Source organism: Podarcis gaigeae (genome assembly GCF_964106915.1).
Source record: "Podarcis gaigeae genome assembly, chromosome: 7".
Taxonomy (NCBI): domain Eukaryota; kingdom Metazoa; phylum Chordata; class Lepidosauria; order Squamata; family Lacertidae; genus Podarcis; species Podarcis gaigeae.
The window spans coordinates 54,598,321-54,617,922 of NC_139683.1; the positions used below are offsets into that span (position 1 = coordinate 54,598,321).

The 19,602-nt window shown below is 44.1% G+C and overlaps 1 protein-coding gene across 2 annotated transcripts; it reads left to right on the forward strand.

Moving 5' to 3' along the window:
- Positions 1–1,373: 1,373 nt before the first annotated feature.
- Positions 1,374–18,814, forward strand: CNDP2 (carnosine dipeptidase 2). 2 transcript variants are annotated; one of them, XM_083746965.1, is made up of 12 exons: positions 1,374–1,667; positions 5,069–5,161; positions 7,174–7,317; positions 7,923–8,085; positions 9,041–9,129; positions 11,969–12,169; positions 13,283–13,367; positions 14,674–14,834; positions 15,413–15,577; positions 17,048–17,189; positions 17,627–17,774; positions 17,978–18,814. In XM_083746965.1, the coding sequence occupies exons 2-12, from the start codon at positions 5,099–5,101 to the stop codon at positions 18,045–18,047; spliced, it is 1,431 nt and encodes a 476-aa protein (XP_083603091.1). In that variant the 5' UTR covers positions 1,374–1,667; positions 5,069–5,098; the 3' UTR covers positions 18,048–18,814. The 2 variants fall into 2 exon arrangements, with proteins under 2 accessions (XP_083603091.1, XP_083603090.1); XM_083746964.1 differs by having other exon boundaries at positions 1,594–2,022.
- The last annotated feature ends 788 nt before the right edge of the window (positions 18,815–19,602 follow it).

The window sequence follows — 19,602 nt, forward strand, 5'->3', positions numbered from 1 at the left end:
CCTCACCTCACAGAGTGTTTGTTGTGGGGGAGGAAGGGAAAGGAGAATGTTAGCCGCTTTGAGACTCCTTTGGGTAGTGATAAAGCGGGATATCAAATCCAAACTCCTCCTCCTATTCTTCTTCTCCTCATATTGCTGACATTGCCTGTTTCGCATGGGATTGAGATCTTATGCGCCCACCTGCTTGGTCCTCAATTTTTCAGAAAAAGTGAGCAAGGCAGTGATTTCTGATTCTTTGTTTAAGGATCCCAGGATTTAACTATGTTGAAAAAGGTAGACCTGTGGAATGAGACCAATTTAAAAGTGAGGTCCTGCTACTGATGCAACAAAGTTTGATTTGATAGTGATACTGAAAAGTTCAGCATCTCATTATAAAATGCAGAGATCTAAACCCTCTAATAGCTTACGAAGCCTGGAACTTACTGCAAGTAAACATATACATTTCTTTTGGTTCAAGATGAAAAACCAGTTATTTTTAGTTTGTTTTCACTGCTGGAACAAGAGGCCACCTTGTGGACTGTTCCTGCTATCACACACCACAGGGTTTTTTGTTTTTTCCCCCGAAAGGAAAAATGTATGCAGAAAACTTGCTCAGTTATCTCAGCTGAGATTTTTGGGTGCTGCATTTGAATATGAGCTCTGATTTCTTCTGTTTAAAATATGACTACATATTACGGAGCTGTCTTAAGAACCAGGGTACTTAATTTACATTCACTGTGTTAATTTGCTGCATGCTTTTTTCTCTTATATGTTAATATTTGCTGACTCCCTCAGAAGGTGTCAGGTTTTCCTTTCTTGGAGATTTTTAAGCAGAGGTTGGATGGCCTTCTGTCATAGATGCTTCAGTTGACATTCCTGCATTGCAGGGGGTTGGGCTAGAGGACCTTCAGGTTCCCTTCCAACTCTACAATTCTGCAAGTCTATATTTTGCCAAAGTTGCCTTCTTACTTTTACAGCTTCCTTGATTTGCTCCTTTACTATACTTGTAACCCAGAAATTGTTTGCTGGAAGATATCATCCTTTTGCCTCTCCCTTTCAGCTAACCCCATATCTTCTAGAAACATCCTCTTGTGAAATTATAATTTTCATGCAAGCGGACCGGAGTCTTCGGTTTGGCACAATACACACACACACACACACACACATTATATTATCAAAATCGAACCCCATAAATTATTATTTCCACAGTCTGTGCCTCTCGGTGGTACTTATATCTAAATTTTGGGCAATCTGTTCCACAATCCGGGTGTGCCGTGGGCGAGGCTTCCCTTTCTGAGTCTCTCCCATGCTTGAGATCCGCTGCGGCAGCCCCTTGACGTGGCTCTAGCAACAGGTCGGCATATTCCCCGGCTCCTAACCGGAAGGCTCACGGCTCCCAAGACCTTACGGCCGGGAAGCACCGACGCGAGTCCTTTAAAGGCTGGGCCAGCGGGCTTCTGGGGCTCCTCGCCGCCCGCTTCGCTTCCCTTCTGGCCTTCTCTCCTTCCTGCTTCGCGGCCAATGATTCCGAACCGAGCCGCGCGGACGGGCGCTGATTGGCCTTCGCGCGGTTCCAAAGGGGCGGGCTCCCGAAAGGATTTTAAGATCCGAGCTCTGTGCCTTTTGCTTGCTCTTCCATCGCTGCTGGACGGCAACTGCGAAAGGTGCACGTGGGAACGCGGCGCGGGGTGAGTAGCGGCTCTGTCCCGGCACAGCAGGTTCAAGGGGGAGAGGGAGAAACTAAGGGAAGGGGGCTGCAGATCTGGGGTGCCGAGTTGGCAAACTTTGCCGGGATCCGCTTCCCTTCCCCACCGCCGCCGCCGCCGCCCGCTTCTCATCGTGGGCAGATGGCGAGGAGGAGCCGCAGGGGATTTGCGCCTGTCGCCTCATCCCTTGGTCCCCTCCCATCCCCGGCGGGCCTCCCTTCGCTCCCCCCGCCACCCTGCAGCGATGGCTGCGGCGCTGATCCTGTCCAGGGGCTGCAGGGCACTTCTCCGCCCTGGGTGCCGCGCGAGGAGGTGGAGACCCGCCCCGATCCGCAGGGTGAGTGGGCTCCATCCAGGCGGTGCTGCTTCCAGCAGGGCGGTGTTGCGGCTGCGGGACGGGACGGGGGGGTTCCTCTTTGGGGAGTGGAATGGGCCTAATTCGGCCTTGGTGGGTCTCCGCCCTGCTTCCTTGGGAGCTGCGTGTCAAAAGGGCGAAGGGCGGGGCCTTTGCTTTCTCAGGGGCTTCAAGGTGTCCTGCAAATGGGGCTGTGATGTGCTCAGGGCCGGCCCACCCATGAGGTGAGGTGACTGCTTCAGGTGGCAGGATTCACAGGGTAGCAGTAGCTGCTGTATATCTTTATCCGCCCCTCCTTCTATCTGCCTGACTTAGATACTTCCTCACTCCTCCTTCCCTGGCAGGGAGGTGAGGGGTCCTCATGTGGTGGTTGACCTCAGGTGACAAAATGTCTTGGGCCAGCCCTGGTTACATTGCACCTCAAAGGATCTCATTCCCCACTGCTGCCTCCTGCTGCTGCTGTGTCTTTATGCTCTTTAAGGCAAATGGCATGTGGGGCCTCCAAACTGCAGGTTTCTGTGGGTTGTGCCACTGAGGAAGGAGAGCAAGTGCCTCTTGAAAGTGACAGGCCAGTGCAGGATGCGCCCTAAAGTGGAATGAACCTGCGCAACAAACTGAACAAGGCAGGCTTCTTAAAATTGTAAGCATCTGAGCTGAACTGTGGGAGAAAGATAAAAGTAGCTTTGTTGAATGCAGGAGCACATATCTCTTGTCATTGCTGAGTACTGTGGTCTGTTTTAGGAATGGGCCTTCCATAGCCTCTGCATTTCCACGCTGTAGCAATGACACTGTGGCAACTTCTTGTACCCTTTCCTTCTTTCTGCCAGTTTCAGTTCCAGTTCCCTTTTGCTTCTTTCTTGTGCAGTATATCTTCACTGACTGTTTTGCACACATGCACACAACAGCTTTATAGCACGATGCAGTACTATTTGGATTACTGGATTTTTGTGGGACAAGACTGACCTCTGTTCTGGGACTGAAAACAAATTTTTGGGCTGAGTATGTGCTCAAAGGCACATTCCTTCCCTAATTCTAAGAATGCTGCCCCCTCCAACTTTGCACCTTACTGAAATTGGCAAAACTGAGGCATCTGTGACAAAAAAGAATCCCACAAACTAGAAGACTCTATTTGATCTAAAGAACCTGGTATGCTAGTTCAGTGTGTCCTCATGCCCAGTGGCGTAGCGTGGGTTATCAGCACCCGGGGCAAGGCAAGTAATTTGCGCCCCCTAACCCGTGGATTTGCACCCCCTAACCCGTGGATTTCCCTAACCCCCAGATGTTGCGCCCGGTGCGGCCGCCCCCCCCTGCACCCCCCACGCTACGCCACTGCTCATGCCCACAAGCCGTAAAAACTGTTTTAAATTAATGTTAGTCCAGACTGTAGGCGTGAGTGATATGGCCAAAGATTTGTAAATACTTCTGTGCTGAATGTCTTTAAAAATATTTAAAGGTAGTTATCAAGTAACAATCAGTTAAAAATACCTAAAAACAAAAATAACCAGAGAGTTAAAAAATTTAGTTTTGCTGAGCTGTCACACCCTCAGTGAAAAAATAAAAATAAATCACATCAACATCTGCCTTATATTGAATTAGACCAATGATTCATCTACTGTCTGTACTGACTGACAGTTGCTCTCCAGAGTTTCAGACAGCATGTTGAACCTGATACTGTACTACTTACCTCCCTGCTTGTGCAAAAGCTTCTGCAAAAAGTACTTCTTTGGAAAACCCATTTCAAATCCAGATATCAGAGCAGGAAGCCCCTGGAAGAAGGGCCTAGAAATCTGCCACATTGGGTAGTACATTCAGATATTGCAGCTGAGAGTGGAGTGGAATTGCTTCCCACAGGGAAAGTGATTTGACAGCCTCCCCATGGTGGTGTACTTTGACTCAAATCTGGATGAAGCCCACTAAAGTAAACAGCATGAATATTTGATTCTATATTTACTGCTAAATGACATTCTACCTACAGCACTGCTGTAAAACTGCTGGCTGCAGAAATTGTTCTTGAAATTGTTCTATTAGGACTTGGTGTATGTGGGTGGGAATACTAAGGAATGAAGTAAACAGTAACTGCCATTGTTAAATTGACACTCCAGAGTGGATCAGTTGTGTGATAACAGAAGACCAATTGAAAAATTAAACTGTGCGAAAACCTGTTTGCCAAGCATGAGAATTCTTCCAAGGCTGGCACAAAGCAATTTTAAAAGTTCAGGTGCTCAGCCACTTTCCTTTGGTGCTCATTAGTTGTGGCATGTTCCTGAAGATGGCACAAAAATGTGCATGACCACTTTCTTTTATATTTATATTGTAAAATGTTGATTGTGAATGGCAGGGCTGGGTGATATATTGTCCAAAACCTGTTTGAAGTCCATATCATCATATCAGTTTCATAATTTTTGGCCTGGCAATATATCATGAATTGTGTGTGTGCACGCCCGATGCAAGAATCACAATGTGGGAAAAACCATGAATCCAGCCAATGCTTCTCCTAATTCCTGCAGTCCCTGTTAACTCTGCTGGCTCACCTCTCCCCCTGGCTCCTGCAGAACGAGCTAGTTGAGTGCTCATGAACACACCTTGATTTTGAAACTTGCTGTTGAGCCTCTGCTTCGAGATCCCTCTTGTATGTAAATGGTCCTCTCGACAGTCCCTGCAGATGATTTGCTCACCACAAGTACTGTGGAGTCTGTCAGGCAAAGTGGAACAAGATATACACAGCTCATCTTAAACTGGTGCTTGTCACAAGAGTGACCTCCCCTGAAACTGCAGAGTTTTCAGTAGAGAGCTGACACTGCTTTTCTTAGTTTGCTTACTTCCATCATGTGATCTGCAGAATGATTCATGGTGAGCTGCTTCATTTATCAAGTCCTCATGACTTCCCTGAAACTGCAGTGAGGCAGTTTAGAGGCAGACCTTCATGTGTAAAGGCACCCTCTTGTCAGCTAATACTGCAAACTTTTGGAAAGCTCTGGAGTCTAAATATCCTTTCTCCCCTTTCTTCTTTTTTCAATTTGCCTTTTAGATTTTTCAGCCGCACTATTCAGATCAGAAAATGTCATCTGTCCTTGAGCCCCTCTTTGAGTATGTTGATAAACACCAGGACCTGTATGTTGAGGTAAGTGGCCTCTTCTGTGGACATTTTAAATCCAGTCTTGGCTTCCTCAGGCTGCAGAGCCTATACCTTACATCCTGATTTTGCTGCCACCAATAGGAGCATCACTCAGGGGACATCCCACTGGCAGAGGAGAAAACTTTTGCTGCTGTGCTACGGTAGACTCTTGCCTCCAAAAATCCACTGGGGACAAGTTGGGAGATCCTCTAGAAATGGGGGTTGGGGGAGGAATCCATTAAAACCACCACCTACCCCATTCTCCTTCTGCTGGATCAGAAGTTGTCCCTTGACTGAAAGATGCTTATTATTCACAGAAGGCTTAAGTTTGGATTCAAACCTGTATGCATATGTTGAGCTGCAAAATTCCTTCTTAAAATAACAGGCTTGTGAAGCAAGTGTTGCAGAGCAGTTGCTGGCTAGTCTTAGGTGACAGCCGAAAAGTTGATCTGGCTGTTCTAAAAACCACATGCTGAGTGGGAGGACTGTATCCTTGGTGGCTTGGGAAGTTTTCATTTGCAGAGCCACCCATCTCTAAATGCTTCCTGTTCCATAATTTTCTTAAACCACAAAGCTGGTGCAGACATACTATTCCAGTCTCACAGTTAAGAAACCCAAGAATATCGCCACACCTACCACACCTTAACAATGGTTAAGGTTTCTATCAGCGCATTGATAGTACTAGCCAAGGAATAAAGAATATTAAGCCTGCATTAGCCATAAGACTCATGGGCCACAATGAAACTTCTACAGTTGCTGTTTCCTTTGCAGAGAACAACACATACAGATGATCAGGAGGTTGGAGGAAACTAATATAATTCATGACTTATTTCCATGAAGATTTTCAAAATTCTTTACTACTTAGATTGAGGAGAGTGTACATTTTCTGAATCTGGACAGTATTGGTTCAGACTACAAGAGTGTGTGTGTGTGTGTGTGTGTGTGTGTGTGCGCGCACGCGCTTTGTGTGGATGAGCATTCATTCATATGATTCCTTAGCAGCAGTCTGAACTGGTATAGCTTAGACACAGGTTTGCTGCCTCATTTAGAGGCCCTTGGATGGTTTGTGAAATGAATGGAAGACTGGGAAATGGTAGCAGCGTTTTGCAGTTGCATCCACACACGCACATATATTGTGAGTAGCACTATCACTTGGCTGGAGGAACTGAACCTAGTCATGCCTTGGGTGTAGCTTCTGAGCACAATTTAAGTGCTGACTAACAAGTTGTTTGTTGACAGAAGCCAGAAGCTACAACAGCCCTTGTAAACGGCCATTTTCATGGGGCCATTTGACTGTCAGCCATACTGAATCGAAAAAGCCTGTGTGTAGTCATAGGAAACATGGGAAGCTGCCTTTATATCGACTCAGGCCCTTGGTCTATCTGGCTAACTGATATTGTCTACACTAACTTGCAGTAGCTTACCAAGATTTCAAACAGGCGTCTTTACCACTTCTATTTGGAGACACTGAGGATTGAGCTTATGATCCTTAGTGTGCAAATCAGGTGGTCTGCTACAGTGCTGTGGCTCTGAAGTGGGCTTTACTCGCTCCCGCATTGTGCTTGGAACTAGGCAAATGCAAAGAGGAGTGCTGGAGTGTGCCCATAACCAAATGTGATAGATTTCAACTTTACTTTAAAATCAGAAGGTGTGCTAAATGGTAAAAGGGTTGGGAGCCGCTGGGTAAGAATAGAGTGAAAACACTATTTAACACATGACATTGTTCAAAAAAACCTGGCTTTTTCCACTCTGGGTTGCACCCCACCTCCCAAAATTGGCTAGGTGGGGGTGTCTCTGGTTCTCTCCAGTAATGGGGCAACGGGGCATGTGTGTGTGTGCTTGCACGCGCGCACACCCGGTTGAAAAATGGAGAGGAGCATTAGTGTTTCGTCGTCCAAAACACCCACCTTTGCAGCTTGCCTCCTCTAAAATCCTAGCCAAGCAAAATAAAAGCCTCAGATGTTCTATTATCTTTCTCATCTCCGGTCCTGCTTCTTTCCTGAACTACTTACCTATAGCGGCTGGCCCAATGGGTGGCTATCCAGAGTGTGTCGGCATGGCCGGAAAAGAGGGGAGAAATCAAACGAATGATGGAAGTTGCTGCCAAGGACATTGAGCGGCTGGGTGGCACAACGGAGTTGAAGGATATCGGAAAACAGAAGGTAGGTAGATTAGCCAAGGTAGTGCTTTCAATTGAATACAGCACCCTGGGTTACGGGTGTTTCCTATGTCCTGTTATTGCCTGTGGACAATTGCTGTACTTGTCTGGTCCTGGGGGGGGCGGCGGCTTAGAAGCAAATAGCACCCAGCTGCCAGAATTGTGCTACAATTGCTTAGTTTACTGCCTGAAGATCTCCATTTGTGCGCTTGCTTCACATCTTATAAAGATTGCTGCTTTTGCTGTCTTCTTTCTAAGACCTAGCATGGCTTGGCTGCTGATGGGGGACAAATTTCTGTACGATCTGGAGGGAGTCTTGGGGGTTGCTTGCTCTTTAAAGCCTTGTCTTCAAAGCAAGCTGTATCATGCTCAGCGTGTTCTATTTATTTATGTGGGTGATTTTGTTTTGTTTTTACCTTCAAGGGCAGGCTTGGTCTTTGTTTTCTGGTAGCCCTGCCTTTGTCTCAGGCTGTGTATCAGTACACAGTTTTCCTCCTCCAAAAACTATGTCTTATGATCTGGTGCGTCTTATAAAATGAAAAATACGGTAATAATAATAAAGGCCCTTAGATGCATTTTGCCATTTACAGTTTGCATCTCTAATTCTAGCTGCCTGACGGTTCAGAGATTCCTCTGCCTCCAATCATTCTGGGCAAACTTGGCTCAGATCCTCGCAAGAAGACAGTTTGCATCTATGGACACCTGGATGTACAACCTGCAGCACTAGACGATGGCTGGGACAGCGAACCTTTCACCTTGGTGGAAAGAGACGGTAAGGCATGCAGACAGCTGGCTTGCCTCTCTATGAATTTTTACCTGCAAATATAAATTGCCTGTCAAGCTAGACATTACTCTAAAAAAAAGTAGCAGGAATTCCAACCACACAGTTAAATGCAGATAATGGTGAAAAATACAATAATGGTGCAATGGACCTGCTCTCCACCCACCCACCCATCCAAAGAAAAACCCCAGTAAAGACTGAGAATGCTCAGTAGCCAGGAAATATTTCATTTTGTTCGTTATAGTAATAAGTAGGCTTGTGGTTGTTGATTCAAAGGCTAATGACTAAGCTAATTCCAGCCTTCACAAACTGACACTATGGTAACAATAGCTTCCTTTCAGCTCTCCATCTAAGGTTCCTTCAGTGACCATTTCCTTGTATGGGACATTTTCCTGGTGGTACAAATCTGTCACTTGGTCTGGCCCAATTCTTATTTTGGGGTTCCCTTATTGATTTGTGGCAGCTGTTGCCATTGCACAGAGATAACATTTTGCCCCAGAGAATGATGATGCAGCTTGAAGTGGAGTGTTTTCCAATGATGAAAATGCATGATTTGGACTATCACTATTCACATTTTTTGGTGTAGGGTCAAATAAACTTAGGTTGTTCACAGAGCTCTTTATTGAATAAGGAACTGGGAACCTGAAACTTCAGAATCATAAAAAAATGTATAAGACTATGATAACTAAGGACTCCAGATATTTTCCAACTACTGAGGGTTTAGATCTTGCCCTCAGTAGTACCAATTTGCTACTAATTTTGGTCCTGGCTCATGTACTAGAAATAATTTTCTGCTCCAATCTGCTTTTGTTTTGCTGGAGTTTATTATTATTATTATTCATAATAATAACTAATTTTATTACTTTATAATGGTATGCTGTTTTGGAAGGAACTGCATGGCCTGTGAATGGTTTTAATTAAGAGTATTGTCACTCCTTCTGCCTAGGAAAGCTGTATGGCCGAGGGTCGACAGATGATAAAGGCCCAGTGCTTGCCTGGCTGAATGCCCTGGAGGCTTATCAACAAACTAAACAGGTATGGTTTGAATTCTCTTTCAGCTTGCTTCGCTAGTAAAAGATTAAATTTTTGACCTTCACTGTTTTAAACTACAGCAGTTATCAGTAAAGATAACGATTAAACCTGCTGGATGCAGAATTAGTCCAAGAGCCATGGTTTGTTATCTGCTGAATGGCAAGGTTTTTGACTCACTGGAAGTATTTGCTTGGTTTCCCCCCGGGTTGTTCTGCTCTCCAAGGCTGCAACGAGGCAACACTAGGCTGGCTATGTTTTAGCTTTGCTCCTTTTACCCCTTTCTTAGTCTTCATCATTGTCATTACCTATCTAGTTCTGAAAATTTCCTAGGCACTATACAAAGATGAAAAAATGAGAGTGACCTGGTCCTCAGGTTTACAAGTATTGGAAGGGAAGATGGAAATCAATCAGACATGAATACCCAAGACTTTTAGTTGCATCATGGCTGAGTAGACTGGCCATGGAGGAGAAGCCAAACAACAATTGGTCTCAGTGAAGATGGTGGAAGGGGCTGTGCTGCCTCTCCCCCCTGCTCAGCTGCAGCCAGGTGGAATGACTGCAATTGCCACATAGCACTAGATTGCTGAAGTTCAGCACCAGTTGAGTCAGGAGCTGCTCTGGTCCCAAGCCTGAGTTCCTGCTCAGTGTTCTGTTCTATAGAATTGTAGGGTTGGAAGGGGTCCAACCCACTGTAATGGAGTAATCTTTTGCCCAATGTGGAGCTCAAACCCACAACCCTGAGATGAAGAGTCTCGTGCTCTACCAACTGAGCTACCCTAACGTTTGCCAACCTGCTGCCCTCTGGATGGGTTTGGAGTGCTACTGCCATCAGCCCCAGCCAGCGACCAAGTTAGTGAATGCTATTGTACTGGATAAGTGAGAAGGGCGAGTTAGGGTTGGCAGCGGGGAGTGACTCCCACAGCACATGTCCCCTGAAACACACAAGCACTGCCCATTCTGTTAGTTGTTTAAGGTTGGAGGAAGGTGAGGCTGTTCTAGTCCTGAGTAATTTGCCACCAGGGGCATTTGCTATTCATAACAGAAGAGCGGTAACTTACGGGCTGATGTGCTCAAGGACTGGTACAGACATTATGTCCTCTAATCCAGGGGTGGGGGAAAACCTGTTTCAGCCAGAGGAATGTGTAACCTTCTGGGCACATGCTGCCATGTAGAGCAGAGATAAAAGTGAGTGAAGCAACCGATTTTATCTTTATACAATAGCCTAATTTCTACAGCCCCCACCCCTCTGTATCCTCCATCAGGCAAGCAAGCAGCATTATCAGAATTCAAGGACACATTCTAGGCAGGCAAAAACTCTCAAGGCCGGTGAGGGGGGTGGCTAGTGAAGAGATATGGCCTAAAGCAGCGGTAGGCAAACTATGGACTCTGGGCCGGATCAGGCCCACCTGGGTCATAATCCGGCCCATGCCGCGAAGCCAGAACCCGCCGTGAAGCCAAGGCTCCCAGCAATGGCAACGGGAGGAAGAAGCCGAGCGGTGGCAGCTGTTCCGATCAAATGCCGCACCTGGTTTACCTCAGTGCAGTGCGGGGACGTCTTTGCCAATCAAACGCTGCACCTGGTTTACCTCAGAGGCGTTTGATTGGCAGAGACGTCCCCATGCCGCGCTGAGGTAAATCAGGTGCGGTGTTTGATTGGCAGAGCTCCCACTGCTTGGCCTCTTCCTCCTGCTGCCACCGCCGCCCTGGTGCTCCTGTGGGCCAGAGAGCAGAGCAGACGAGCTCGCTCTGCCTACCTGCTTCACAAGAAGCAGCAGTGGTGGTGGCAGCAGCAGCGGCAACCCCTGGGAAGGTAAGCGCAGCGTCTTCTTTCTCTAGATGGGGAGGAAGCTTGTTTTGCACACTGCCGCCAGCCCTTAGGCGAATGAGGCAGGCGGCAAACTGAGAAGGCAGCTGGAGCTGGGGCTGGGGTGGGGAGGAGGACTACTTGCCCCCCTCGCAGTGTGCATAGGAATTTGTTGTTTTAGAGTCCGGCCCTTCACTAGGTCTGAGGGACGGTGGGCTTGACGCCCTGCGGAAAAAGTTTGCTGACCCCTGGCCCTAAAGTGTATCCAGAGGACCAGATACAGAGGCACAGAGGGCTGCATCTGGCAAAGGTTCTCCACTCCTATTCTAATCCACAGGTTTGGAACCACCCAAATCAGTCAAGGGCTGCTTTGATGTGGGCTAATATAAGACAGCCACATCAGTACATCAAGCAACAAAAAATGTTGCAAACAAAACTTTTGTCTTGATGGAAATAGTAATGTGCACCCGCCCCCAATCTGGATCAGAACCATAGCAGAGGGGCTAAAGGGTTCAAGTCCTCCTTATCACCCATCCTGTACCAAACCTGCCAGCTACTCTTAATAAGTTCACAGAGTTTCCAGGGGGTGGTGTCTGGGCCCTACATGATTTGCATTCCTCATTTCCAGTTGCTAAACAATAGCAACAACCTTCACCTCGCACCTCCCGAATTATGCTGCTACAAGTTTGGAGGGAGGGGAAACCAGGAATAGAGTTTTGTGTGAAGGGACTGTAAGCTCAATTCTGGTACTGAAAACAGATTCCTGGACTCTGATGTACTTGAGGATGACCTGTCTTATCTGCCCTTCTTTCTGAGCCACTATTTTGCACTTTGCTCCAGCTGCTGGATCTTGGGGTACTAGGAAAAAAAATGGAAATACCTCAAGTTTGTGGAATGCTCTTCCCCAGGAGGCTTGCCTGGTGAAAAGTTTTCTCTTCAACCATGTGTTTGACTGATTAATACCTGCTGCAAGCTTAAATTGTGAAAAACACTGTGCACACCCTCTTCAGCTCATCCTGTTTCATTTTCTCCATACAGGAAATTCCGGTTAATGTCAAGTTCTGCCTAGAAGGTATGGAGGAGTCTGGCTCTGAAGGCCTTGATGATTTGATTTTTGCACAGAAAGATGCCTTCTTCAAAGGTGTAGACTATGTTTGCATCTCTGACAACTACTGGCTGGGCAAGAAGAAGCCCTGTATCACCTATGGCCTGAGGGGCATCTGCTATTACTTCATAGAGGTAAAGATTAAAAGAACAAATATTCCTATAAAAGAAGACAAGTATACTTTATGAGTTGTATTCAACTTAGTTTTACTCAGAACAGACCAGTTGAAATTCCAGGACCTAACTTAATTATGCTCATTAATTTCAACAGATCTACTCGTGAGAAAAACATACTTGGACTAAGATACTAATTTTAATTGTTGAAGAGTCGACATCTGTGTGGTTGACTTGTTTGAACAGAAGTATGCAGAACACCAAATCTTGCGTAGTTTTAGAAAATGCGATAGCACTTGGCTTATGAATATTATTTATATACAATTATAAGTGTGCATCTGTAACACAGTAATAATGGCATTCTAGTGTCTATCAAACATTATACGTGGAATTCAATGTCACACTTTGACAAATGTAGCATGTGTACAAGCATTTCAGCTTGTCAAATGGAATGATCCTCTGTCTCCTCCCCCATGTGCTGTTCTTGGGGTTCTCCTGATGCTCCCCACCACCACCACTTTCCATGGGAAGAGAGGGGGGAAAGCCCCAGTGAAGTTTTTGGATTTTTCAAAGACTGTTGTACAAGCTGAACAAACCAGGTAGAGCCTTGCAAAAACTGTTTGTTGGGCAAAAACGTGGACCTGGTAACCATCACTGTAGGTCCAACTTTGAAAGGCATGCCAGCCACCTACCATTAATGTACCTCAAGAGCAGATAAACTGGATAAAAGGACAAATGTATTTCTATTTGTTCTAAATTTGTTTTCTGTTCCATGCAAAGAGAAATGAAAAAGAAAATCCTTGAGCAGAAATGTGGCTCATTCCTGTCACCACAAAAGTGCTTTTAGCGGCTTGGTTCCTTGGGACGATTCTTTCAGCTTTGAATAATTATAGAACCACCAGTGCGATATTTTAGTCGATTTCACTTTTAAGCATAAGCAGAATACTGAAAATGAGTAGGTTTTTTTTAAAAAAAAGATTATCTGAAACAAAAGTTCCAAACAGCCTAATTCTTACCTGGACCCAATGGTATAATAAGCTGGTGGTTACCAGGTAATTCTGAAAGATGGAAATAATGACGTGTATGTGATTGTTAATGGATTGTGTTTGAGGTTTGTTTATTTCTGACATACAGGTGGAATGCAGTGACAAAGACCTTCACTCTGGAGTTTATGGTGGCTCAGTGCATGAGGCTATGACGGACCTCATTGCTTTGATGGGTAAGTAGCTCATACCTCCTAGTTCTGCTCTTAGAAATGGGAATCTTCTAGCAACTGCAGAAGAAATAGCAATGTGCTTGCAGTTCAAAGGCCTTCTCACTGGGGATAAAATAAAAGCAACACCCCACCCCTGCCAAGTTAGGGTTTATGATAATAGCAAGGTTAACAATTGATGGACTAGCCAGAGTGTTAATGAGGGCAAAGATCCGTTTGTGGGGCAAAGGTATACGTAAATAATCAGAGTGTAAATGTTATCTACAAGGCACAATCACAAGTTTCTTCTCACCTTTTTGAATACTGCTTTAGTTTATGCTGAAGCATGCAGTTGAGTCTGGACTCTGGTTGCTACTCAAATCTTGCACAAGGCAGACAGCATTTAATAAGAAATCTGGTTTGTATGTGTTAAAATGGTTAGGTGGGTGGACAGATAACCTAATTTATATTGTAAACCACCTTGTGATCTTTAGGTGAAGGGCGGTATAGAAGTAATAGTAGTAGTTGTTGTTGTTATGGCTTGGCAAGACTTTCCGCCCTCCTGTAGGTTCCTGCACTGGGAAAGATGAATCCACATTGCAGTTATCATATTTATGCTCTAATTCAAGCTTAAAGGTGAATTAGGACTTTTAAAAATGAGGTTCCTTAAAATAAAGGGAAATATTTGAGGCCTTTCATTGTTTTATGCAAAATGAATGACTGCTTCAGTCTCTGAATTTATCAGCCAAGTGAGTCAGCAGAAATGTCCTAAAAATCGGAGGTGGGAGCACAGCGGAGTGCTCAGATGACTATCACCACGGTGTTCAGTCTGGGCTTGACCAAAACAACCACTCTGTGAATTGGCTGTAAGGAAGATAGCTTAGCTGGCGGTGCTGAAAGCCAACGAAAATATCAGCACTGAAGACTTCTCAGTTTATTTATTTGATTTAAAGTTGCTGATGAAGTTAAAACCACTTGGAAAACAGGATGCTGGCTGTGCTCCCTCTGTCACAGGGATTGAGGAATTTGTGGCTCTCTGAAAGGTGTTGGGACTTCAGCTTCTGTCAGCCTGAGCCAGCATGGCCGACAGTCAGAGATGATGGGATTTGTAGTCCATCAATATCTGGATGGATCATGTTTCCCATCTTAGTCCTATCAGCCCTCGGTGATCAGGTGCCTATAGTACTTTCTATGTACTCTCTAGGCTGCTATTTCAGTTCAATTTATAGCTATGTGACATGGAAGCAAGAGGTTTATGAATATCCGCAAGCAATATTTGAAGATTTTGGGTTTCTCTGGCTGCCTTTGGTATTTTATGTCTTCTTTGTTGCAGGCTGCTTGGTGGATAAGAAAGGGAAGATTCTCATCCCTGGCATAAATGATGCAGTGGCTCCCCTCACTGATGAAGAGTGTAAACTTTATGACCAAATTGACTTTGATATGGAGGAATATGCAAAAGATGTAGGAGCCACACGACTGCTGCATACAACAAAGGTGTGATGGGTCTCTTCATCTTTGGGATCCATTTCCTCTAGCAATGAAGAATCAGTGTTGTTACATATTTTTCCCCATAACACTTCCCTGCCCCAGCAATGTAAGATTTTAAGGATGGCCTGAAGACAACCATCCATGCTATAGTGACCTCCTAACTGGACTACTGCAACCTTTTCTGTGGTGCCTTCTCCCCATCTGTCAACTCACTCCCTCTGGGAGGAATTTGTCCCCTTCATTGAAGGTCTTTAAAATTGTGGTGGGGAAACTTTTTGGCCTGGTGGACCAGATCACCATCTGTGCCCACTCCCTCAGGCCAACTCTGCAATTCTATATATGCCATTTAGTGGACAGTAGTTGCCATGTAAAAAATAGAAGGTACATAATGGCTATCATTTTAGATTAGCATAGAAAGGTGGAAGAGTGTGTAAGCTTCCAAACGCAATGGTTTACACATTCTTCTTCTATTCAAATTGGCCCAGTAAGTTGATAGTTTTTTTCGACTTAATTCTGGCTCTAGACTGAATACTCACAACTGCTTCCAGAATCCTATCATCTCTCTTCTTCAATTCCTTTTCTAGAAAGATATATTAATGCACAGGTGGCGATACCCATCCTTGTCTCTGCATGGAATAGAAGGCGCTTTCTCTGGATCAGGAGCTAAAACTGTGATTCCGCGGAAAGTGATTGGCAAATTTTCAATCAGACTGGTGCCAGACATGACTCCAGAAGTTGTGACTGAGCAGGTATGTTTGTTTTGTGTGTGTGTGCGTGTGATATAATCCAGGTCTAAGGCCAGCCTGAGATGAATCTCACTATGGGTGGTACTCATCCAGGTGTAACTCAAGAGTAGACCCATTGAAATTAATGCACATAGTCAGTTAGGCCCATAAATTTCTGTAGGACTTCTCTTGAGTAAAATTAGTCATCTTAAATAGAAGACGATGGGATGGAAAGCAGAAAGAACAGGATGAAATTCAAAGACTATTTATCTAAATATGTTAAGATAACTTAATTGGAAAAATTTGCAAATATCAGATAGGCTTAGGATTTAAATATGTAATCTTAGAGAATAACATGTTAAAATGAAAAGAAAGAAAGATGTTAAGTGATTAAGTTAATTTTATGAGAAAATTGGTTTTGGAAAACTGTTACAATGATATGCACTGAAATTCAGCCAGGGGGATTTGAGGAAGTCACTTAACCATGTTACTATGATTGGATTAAGTACAATTAAGATGTATGTATGTTTGTTTGTTTGAAAATTTTGGAAAACCAATAAAAAAAAATTGGAAAAAAAGGAAAGCAGAAAGAACAGGTTGCATCCAGTGAAGTTCTACTTTGAGTTGACCCCTTGAAATGAATGGATGACAGCTAGTCGTGCCCACTTATTTCAAGGGGTCTTCTCTGAATATAATTAACATTTGATGCATCTCTGCTGTGGGGAGGGGGAGGGAAGCAGAAACATGTACCTCTGTATAGGACAAAAAGTAAACATGGGTCCCCTGAGTTTAGTGTCCCTCCTCGCTTTATACTCAATCTTATATTTGTCCATCTTCTCCAGGACTGTCTGTTCTGACTGGCAGTAAAGGACCTTCATGCTAAAAAGGCCCTCATTTTCACAGAGCTCCAGTATTTATAAAGCTGCAGCTCTCAAACATCTTGGTAGTAATGGTGTTGAAATTAATTGTTCTGTTAATTCCTTGATATGGAAAATACTAATTATGCACATTAGACAAACAGTTATTAATTGGAGCACTATTCTAGCAGCAAGAGCAGCTGTTAAATTTATAATTGGACAGGTGCAGAGGTCCTTTTCTGTGACAGAGAAAGGCACTCCCTCATGGGTTAAGTGTTTTTTGTAGGTTTGGAGTTTTTTATTTAAAAAATCTTCCTTCATATCCATCAGCCCCATCCACAAATTTATTCAGGTGAATCACTTGTTTTCTGTGTAGCTAGGCATATTGTGGATTTTATGCTAGGATAGTGTGAGACAGATGCATAATTGGGATATAAAATATTTGTGCCTACGCAATTCCTGTTTTGTCCCTGCTCTGAAAGTGGGCTAACTGCATAAAGGTGATGCTTAGCATTTCAGATGTAGTTTCAAAACTTGCTTTCCTGACTGCAGGTGAATTCATGCATAAAGAACTGAGCACCAATGCAATTGCTCCACTCTTCTTAGAAGTCTTAAGGTTTATTCTTTTTTATTAAAGGTCAAAGATTACTTGTCCAAAAAGTTTGCTGAACTGCACAGCCCCAACAAATTCAAAGTGTACTTGGGCCATGGTGGAAAGCCTTGGGTTTCAGATTTCAACCATCCCCACTACATGGCTGGAAGAAGAGCTATGAAAACAGGTGAGATATTGAAATCTTAATCAAAATGGCCCCAATAAGAAAGAGACCTATCCCATTGGAATGTAGCAGAGAGATTAAAATGGGTTTCTTGTGTTGTGAAAAGCAACCTTTTATCAGTTTTGTAATGCCCTGCTTAGCTGTAATGCTGTTGTGATTAATTATTGCTTTGTCCCAGAGGCAAGCATTATTCTCTTGGTGCTTCTACACATTCATAGAAAAGCACTTGAGGGATATTAATCAGAAGAGAGAGAATTTGACTGACAGGTGATTTGTTAAGCTGGGATCCCATCATTCTTGCTAGCTTGCAAGTGATGCAACCTGCAGTCCAACAACATCTGGATGGCATTTTGTTGACTACCCGTTTGTTAAGTTTTCACTTAAAGATGAAAAATTGTCAGTGTTGTGCACACAGTGTTGTGTTTTCTTTCCCCTGCTAGTCTTTGGCGTAGAGCCAGATTTGACCAGAGAAGGAGGAAGCATTCCTGTCACCCTGACCTTCCAAGAAGCAACAGGCAAGAATGTAATGCTGCTTCCTGTTGGCTCTGCAGACGATGGAGCCCATTCTCAGAATGAGAAACTCAACAGGTAAGGCATATTGTGCATAAGAGAGGCAGCTATTTACGTTTCTATAGGTGCACCTGTCTAGACCTAAGAGAGGTAACTCAGAACAGTAAGTACCTGTGGTCTTCTAGGTTGACACAAATACTGTATTTCTGTGCCCTGCATTTTTTGCAGTGGTGATGGTGAATTTTCATTGCATCCATTAATCCTAGATTTCTTCTTCCTAGGTACAACTATATTCAAGGTGTCAAGCTCTTGGGTGCATACCTTCATGAAGTTTCCCAGCTGAAGGACTGAATCTATATTTCCTTCAACCAAAGTTGCTTTGGGACCTGAAAGTTACTTCCTTGCAACTTTTAAAAAAGTGCACTATTTTCGTCTCCTCTTCTCCTGCCAGACTAATACACACTGAGATGCCTGGTGAAATATTTTTGACTCCATATCGAGCACTTTATAGCGGCAGATCAACAAACGACAAAAATAGTGTGCTCAGTTTTAAGTACAACCACAGGACTATAAGGCCCTAACCTACTTATGTACTGTTTCAAACGGAAGATAAAGGGTGGGGGAGAAAGGAAGTCTATTATTTTTCCGTAATCTGATGTGTCAAAGTAGCAGCAAATGACCCGTAATGCTTCACCCAACCTCTCTCACTTCTACATCCTCCTATAATCATCATTTTCTCTTTAAATTTATCACATTAAATTTTACCAAACCAGAATTTGAGGGCAGCTCCCAGATTTTTTTTACAAGGCAAAACCCCTTGTGTTTTCTGTTTTGAAAACTTTTCATGATGACTTTATTTCTTTTTCTAATGATCTGGTGGGGGGGGCGAGGACTTCATTGGGTGGCAAATGAGCAAATCCATCCCCTCCCCACTGTGATACTCCTGGCTGTGAGGCTGTGTCTCGTCAGACACCTGTGCCCGTTAGGAATCTCTGCAGTCCTTGAAGACATCATATATTCTGAGCTATTAATAACAACGAACTGGTATTTTTTCTAAAGCATTATTTGTACTCCATGTGGAAAGCTGCTAAATAAAAAAATAGCTCTGGCACTACTAATTCTGTGGTAGCCTTGTTAAAAAGGAGAAAGCTTTAGGTGATCAGTGCATCAGAAAGGCAAGACTGCACATCTTCATGGGTGTGTGCATATATTTGTGATGAGAGAGGAGTTTCGTGTGAATGTCATAAGCCATGGTTTATCATGATTGACCATGCACTCCTTCCTTTTCCAACATGGATCTGAGGCAGAGATTAGCTGCTTTTTCTTTTCGATGAGCTGCAGCTTAGTATTATGCCAAAACAATAAACTGTGGTTAACTTTAACAGTAATCTGTGGAAACATGCTAGCTTCACGGCCCATGGTTTAAAGCTGGCTTGTTTCAGCTGTTTGAAGGTAATGTGGAATACAGCCCACTGGTGTAGTAGGTAAGGAAGCAAAAATAAGAACATTCTTACATAAAAAGATCCTTTTGTCAAAATGCTAAGTGAATATTTGTTTCTTGAAAACTGTGGAAGGTAAGAGAACAAGGTACAAAGTTTGGCGAATTTTATTACTCTGCTTCCTAAATGCAACGAAACTAAAGAATCTCTTTAAATATTATACTAGCTCTAAAGTCACTAATCCCCAGATCAGGAACTTGATTTGCCCCACTTCCAAGCAAATTCTTCTGCACCGTCCAAGACCCTACCTATTGTTGGCAGCACTGGCAAAATGAAAGGAAGGTGATGTGGATATAGTCCTGACCTGGGCAGAGCTCAGGGGATGCGAATGGAACTTTCCTTGCACAGATCAGCTGACAGTGGGGTTGTGTGTGTGTGTGTGGTGGCTGCACACATTTTTGGCCACA

Coding starts and splice junctions, on each gene's coding strand:
- CNDP2 (XM_083746964.1), top strand. CDS start 1,930: ATGGCTGCGGCGCTGATCCTGTCCAGGGGCTGCAGGGCACTTCTCCGC. Junction 2,023..5,068: donor GACCCGCCCCGATCCGCAGG/GTGAGTGGGCTC, acceptor TTTGCCTTTTAG/ATTTTTCAGCCGCACTATTC. Junction 14,835..15,412: donor GACTGCTGCATACAACAAAG/GTGTGATGGGTC, acceptor TTCCTTTTCTAG/AAAGATATATTAATGCACAG.